This window comes from Triticum urartu, chromosome 3 (assembly GCF_003073215.2).
Source record: "Triticum urartu cultivar G1812 chromosome 3, Tu2.1, whole genome shotgun sequence".
NCBI classification, from domain to species: Eukaryota; Viridiplantae; Streptophyta; class Magnoliopsida; order Poales; family Poaceae; genus Triticum; species Triticum urartu.
In genome coordinates, this window is record NC_053024.1 from 8,564,884 (window position 1) to 8,571,847 (window position 6,964).

At 44.0% G+C, this 6,964-nt stretch overlaps 1 protein-coding gene across 1 annotated transcript; it reads left to right on the top strand.

The window, feature by feature from the left end:
• Positions 1–5,280: 5,280 nt before the first annotated feature.
• Positions 5,281–5,956, top strand: LOC125547584 (non-specific lipid-transfer protein 2P-like). The gene has a single exon (XM_048711404.1). It carries the CDS (start codon positions 5,385–5,387, stop codon positions 5,676–5,678), a length of 294 nt encoding a protein of 97 aa, XP_048567361.1. The 5' UTR covers positions 5,281–5,384; the 3' UTR covers positions 5,679–5,956.
• The last annotated feature ends 1,008 nt before the right edge of the window (positions 5,957–6,964 follow it).

Sequence of the window (6,964 nt, forward strand, 5' to 3'; positions counted from 1 at the left end):
AGGGGAAAACGATGGAGGTTGGGTTGGTAATTTAATTTTCTTTCAGATGGTGGGCTGGGCTGACTACCTGGACTCTGACTGACCTTTACACGGTTGGCAAGCTTTCTCCTTTGTTTCTGTTTTTTTGCTATTGCTTTTCTTCTTTTATTTTCTAGCTTTCCTTTCTCTTTATGTTTTTATAAATTTTTATTTTTATTTTTGTTGTAATTTTATTTGTTTAAATTCATTGCTTCAAAATTGTTCAGCATGTATTTGTTTTAAAAAAACAATGCTATTTAAACAATGTTTATTGTGTATTTTTTAAATGTTTATAATGTATAAGTAAATTTTTCATAGTGGTTTTAAAAAATATAAATCATATTTAAAAAATTTCCATAGTGTATTTTCAAAAAAATGCAACCATACAAAAGAAGGTTTACTTATTGTATTAACAAATGAGCGCCCCATACAAAAAAGTTTATCGTTCTTTTTAGTGTCCATCACGTATAAAAAATTTAAACATGTATTTTTAATGTTATTTCCTCTCTTCTTATTTGTCCATGCCAGGTATTACATGTGCTTGCTGTGATGGCAAGGGTAAAGTACTATCCAGATTGAAGGTACGGTTGCCAAATCATGTATACCCCCTGTATTTTCCTTCTGAAGTTACATTAAAAATTTAGATACGTGTCTTTGAGCTAAAGAAGTGTGAAAAACTTTGGGTCTTTAGGAAACGATCGTCCAAGCCCTTGTCTCAGACCGATCTGGTAGTGTCATGCTTGAGACTATCCTCGGAGATCAAAGGCGTAATTCAACCACACTGGGGACATCTCGGCTCCAAGAGCCTATCTTGGTTGGAGCTTGGTACATCTGGTGGCAGAGAAAGAAAGTTGTGAAGGGCGAAGGTGTGATAGGCGGAGGTGTCTGGGGGAGGGGGCGGGGTTGGGGCGTCGGCGGTGATGTACGGCCCGGCTGTGGGGCTAGGGCAGGCGGCGGCGGACTGTAGAACCGCCTCGGCTTGGTTGGGTTGGTTGGGGAAAACGATGGAGGTTGGGTTGGTAATTTAATTTTCTTTTAGATGGTTGGCTGGGCTGACTGCCTGGACTCTGACTGACCTTTACACGGTCGGCAAGCTTTCTCCTTTTTCCTGTTTTTTCTTCCCTTTTTTTGCTATTGCTTTTCTTTTCTTGTTATCCTTTCTATGTGTTTATAAATTTTATGTTATCTTTGTTCTTATTTTATTCGTTTAAATTCATTGCTTTCAAAATTGTTCGGCATGTATTTGTTTTAGAAAAAATTCAACGGGGTTATTCAATGCCTATTTAAAGAATGTTGATTGTGTATTTTTTTTAATGTTTATAATGTATAAGTAAATTCTCATAGTGGTTTTATAAAGATATACATCATATTTTAAAAATGTCCCGTACAAAAGAGGGTTTGTCTTGTTGTATTAACAAATGAGCACCCCGTACAAAAAAGTTTACCATGTATTTTTTTAGTGTCCATCATGTATAAAAAGTTTGATCATGTTTTTTTTTTGTATGTTATTTCCTATCTTCTTTTTTGTGTGTTTGTATCAGATTTTGGCCCAGTGGTCAGAATGCATCAACCAGACTGAAGTGCTTGCCTCCTTATTGGTAAAGGAGGCAGCGGTATGAGCCTATAGAACAGATCTTGTTGAAGTAAGATCATTTATTTCCTATCTTCTTATTTGTCCATGCTAGGTATTACATGTGCTTTCTGTGATGGCAAGCGTAATGTATTGTTCCCAAATCATGCATCCTTCGTGTATTGTCCTTCTGCGCTTAAATTGAAAATTTAGATACGTGTGTTCGAGCTAAAGAAGTGTGGAAAGCTTTGGGTCTTCAGGAAAGCGATCGCCCAAGCCCTTGTCTCGAGCCGATCTAGCAGTGACGTGCTTGAGAATATCCTCAGAGATCAAAGGCATAATTCAACCACACTGGAGCATCTTGGCTTCCAAGAGTCTTATCTTGGTTGGAGCTTGGTAAATCTAGGGACAGAGAAGGAAAGTGTAAAGGGCAAAGGTGTGGCGACTCCTTCCAAAACAACACTCGCCATACATGCGACAACGGCCAATTATGCAGGTTCGGGGAGTGGGACCAGTGTACCTGCTGTTAAATGGTCTAAACCTGCTCAAAATCTTTATCAAATGAACGTGGATGCATCCTTCATAGAAGATGGAACCGGAGCCACAACAGCGGTTCTTTGAAACTACCCGGGTGAGGCTCTTGTTGGGTCAACAACTCTCTTTAAGCATGTGGTTGATGCCGTTGTGGAAGCTTTGCGTTGAAGAATGGTATGGAGCTAGCAGACCAGTGGGGATGCTCCAGTATTTTCTTTGAATTTGATTGTCTTGAGATTTTTCCAGCATACAAGGAGGAAGTTGATATCTCGAGTTAAGTATTGGTTCCGTCTCTGACTCTCACTACCCAAGGGAGGGGAACAAGGTGGCACACAAGCTTTCTAGGAATTCCTAGGATTCTAATTCAGTAATTTCTTGGGAGGGTGATCCCTCGCAGATATATCCTAGCTGAACTTTTTAGTGATGTAACAATTATTCGATTTGAATAAAGTGTGCCAACAGGTCAAAAAAAAAAGATATGGTGTTCAAATTAATTAATAGTGTGAAGAGTGACCTGAATTCAACGCTGGGTATTTTCACGAAAATTTATATACTAATGCAAAACAAAGTCAAATTTATTTCAAAAAAACTTATGAACTTTTCTTTTGACTTTTGTAATTATTAATAACTTTTTCTCATATAGGATGTATATACACCCCGGAACCAAATGATATTGAGACCTTTTACGGTGCATCAAATCAATTTGGGCCGCTAATTTCTGTGACTTGAAGGGCCTAGATAAGACAATACTAGAACAGATTTTCGGTAGTATATTGACTAGTTAGGGGTATTCTGGGTACTCTAATGTTTATCAATCACGCAGGCAGGTTTCTTCCCCGCCATGGCGCAGTCCACGCCATCTAATACTTTTCGGTCGGCGACGCACGATGAAGACGACGAAACGAAGTTGATGATCTTGGTTCGTGCTCCAAGCTGGCCCGCACCACATGTACACATCGACCTAGAAAAGCTACGCTAGTAGACTCGCCGCCGGCCAGCCGGATACACAAGCATGCACGTCACACGTACGCAAGTACGCAACAATCAGATCACTGATTTCTCTTCTAACACACCTACGTAGAGCTTGTTGATGGCCACGGGCACGCATCATCTCCGGTGGTTTTATTTATTGCCCCAACTCAGTTTGCGATTACAAGGCCGATGATGACGAGCAGAGCTCCATGAGCGGATCGAAGATGGGCACGCGATACAATAGGCCTTCCCCGTCGGTCTTTCCGGCACATTTCTGCTCCTCCTTGGGGCGACAAGCTGCTTCGACAGGAGGCTCATCTCATAGCCTACCTGCGCTGGATCCGCACCTTGTGCCTCACCTGTGGGGCTGCTCCGGCAACCCGAAGGAACAGTGGCGACGAGGTCGCAGACGCACTCGCCTGTGCCTCCGTGCCGGATCGAATGGGTTAATTTAATTAATTAGATCATTAATTGTGATTATAGAACTAACAAAGAAGAAATCTATCTCTAAACAGAAATTACCAATATGTCCCAGAGGGAAAATTTGACCCATCTATACTGGCCATTGGATCTATCAAAATACTACCCATCATAATGGGTAGTATGATGCCGTAAAAAAGCTCATGATATTTCTCACAACAGTACTAGTAATACCGACCTCGCGCTTAGTCTCCATAATTTCTATGAAATTTTCTATGTGTACAAGTACCATGTGGGATGGAAGCCACACCTCCTCCCACACACGCTTAGAGCAAGTATAATATAGTAATATTCAACAGGCTAAAAACGTTTACTCCCTCTGTCCGGTGAAAAGTGTACATATAGAAATTTTAGGACAAATTATGGAGTGAAGTAAAAAGTGCATTGAAAAGGTGCAAACCATTATCTCTCTCTCCTCTTTAATCACCCAACCTCCAATGGGCTAAGTGCATGTAGAAATTAAGAAGATCATATGTATAATGTTATTGGTCTTGACTACCACATGGTGAGAGAAAAATATATTTTTTCTACTTTGGACGGAGGAAGTACACCTCATCAAAATTCTGAGCTGGAGGACAGTAAAGACAGAAGAGAGAAGGAAACGAGCGCTTAAGGGCGTTTGTTTCCAGGGACTTTTTTGTATAGGGACTAGAAAAAGTCCCTCTTAAAGACTTTTTTACCAAATGGGAGGAACTTTTTAGGGACTAAACTAGGCATTTGGGACTAAATGAAGAAGACTCTCAAGGAGAGTCTTTTTGGGACTTTTTGGGACTTTTCCAACAATGCCCCTCCATGCACCCATTAGCCCGCCACCCCGTGATGTTGTTTAATTGTTATTTTTTATATACTAGGGGTAACATGGTCATTTAATAACCTCTAGGAAGGGACTAGGACTTTTTAGTCTATGAAAACAAACAGAAAGAGACTTTTTAGGGACTAGAGACTTTTTAGTTGGGACTAGTAGAAAAAATCCTAGGACTAGATAATCAAACACCACCTTAGTCAAGCGCCTAGCTGCAGCACAAGACGTCAGAAAGTTCCGCCCGCTTGCAGCCCGAAGCGAGCGCTAACGCTGTTGTTCTGAATCCCTGTGTCTCACCATCCAATCAACCGTGTTTTTCTTTTTCCCATGCATGCAAACATTAATTACTCTAGCCATCCAACAGCCCATGGCAACGGTACCAATCTTCTTAAGTACAGTTTAAGGTCAAATAAAACAAGGCATAACGGGGCAAAATAGGAATATATCCCACACATAGCTTACTATTAATTGTGTCATCCAAACCAGTTGTCTGTATCTCGTGCTAGCATCTTTTACTAGTTGCACCCGGATACCATAAGTTGATAATTCACTAGACTGTTTGCAACAGTGATTCTGAACGGTGTGCGATGACTCAGTTTGCACTTGTGTATGAATCAAATAGCCCAAATAGAAAAAAAATGCTAGTAAGGACTCTGAATTTCTTCTAGAAATTTGCAGAATCAAAATGCCGGCTCGTAGAGTGGTTCTGATGGACCTTTATTAACGATGACGATCCCGGCGTGGGAGCTGTGGAAGTCACAAGCAGCAGTACTAGTAATACTGATCTCGCCATAGTCGCCATAGTTTCTGCAGAATTTTCTACGATGGAAACGTGTAGAACGGTTATGATGGACGGAGCTGGCGACCCGAGATGAGCGCGGCTATAAATACCGAAGCTACGTCCGCACTCTCTCGACAGTTCTCGCCATCTACCACTGCATCACTCGCCGCAGAACTTCATCCCGGCGCACGGCATCGAGTGAGCAAGCAGCTAGGAGACCCAGAGCCATGGCGGTGAGGAAGGACATGGCCATGGTGGCGGCTATGATGGTGCTGGCGCTGCTGGCTCTGGCAAGCACAGCGAGCGCGGCCGCGGCGCCGTGCAACGCGGGGCTGCTGGCTGCGTGCGCGTCGCCTGTCATGACGGGGTCCAAGCCGAGCGCCGCGTGCTGCTCCAACCTGCGCGCGCAGCAGGGGTGCTTCTGCCAGTTCGCCAAGAACCCCATCTACGGTCGCTACATCCAAAGCCCCTACACCCGCCAGACCGTCGCTACCTGCGGCATCGCCCTGCCACACTGCTAGTGCCTCGACCGACCATGTACCGCGCTGGTCGTTTGTGTGTGCACTGTGTACGTGCGTTTTACTGCTTATTATTACTCTCGGCAGCTTTGTGCTGTCAGCTCGTGTGTATGGATGAGTCGTGTGATTTGATGCCTTCTCTATGGGAATAAGAAGATGATCTATGGAGGGCGGTGTGGCTCTTGCTGCCGCTGCTGCCTTAGTTTTGATATAATAAGATTGACATGTACCGACTCGTGCGCGAGCTTAAACGATGGCTTGGTATTTGTGCAATTTGTTTTTTTAACACGGTACATTCGCAGATGCTCGCATACACTCACCTCTACGAATCTGTACATGCACACTCTACCGTTATGAGCACATATGAGATACTCAACCGGCACAACATCTTATGATTGATGAAGAGACCATAGACGCCTCGTATTTGATGGGAACATCTCTTTTCACTGAACGGACATCGCAGGAAAGCCTCAAATAAATCCAAGAAATTGTGAGCATTGGTGCCAAGTCTAAGATATTTATGGGTTTTGTTTAATCATCCAACTACAGGTTAGTTCACGACATTTGTGGATTTTGTTTAACAGATTTGCAAGCATTTTGTGCTCCTGCTTAAATTCCGTAAAGTCCATGAATAATGGGAAAAAAATTGGGTGGAGACCGTCTCCACGGATCCTTCCCTGCGTACCTGACGTGAGATTGTGCCACCTGTCCCATGTTTGCATCCCACGGCATCCGCTATAGCGCTCCTTTTTTCGGCTTGTTCCTTCACTCCCGGCGCTTCCGCTCGGCTCGATCGGTACTTGTTATATCGGCTCACGAAACTGAAGACGATCCCCCATCTGGTTCCACGCTCAGCGGACAGCCAAGGCCGAGCGACGCCGGCGGAGCGGAGTGGCGGCGACGGTATCGTGGCCCGTGTGTGTCCGTGGGATAGCTGCTTGATTTGCCGGCGTCAGAAGATCCAGATCAGACTGGCAGCCGCCGTGGCGGCCGTAGTTGGACATGGAGGGGCCCCTGCTGGCTGACAGCGTGCAGCGCCAACTCGGCGAGTACGTGCGTGCATGGCGCCGGCGTGCTCTCGTGGCCATGAGCTCGCCGGATTTGATATCCGTGTGCACCCACTCGTTTGTAAACCAACAACTGAATGAATTCGTTTCCCGATTCAGAAAAAGAGCAGCTTTTCACCGATGAACCAGCACCTTGTATAATAGTTTGATTTTCTAGCCTTTCGGTGTAGCAATTTTTTTGTCAATGGGCATCACAATTGTAATACCCTCTCTCCCTAGAGC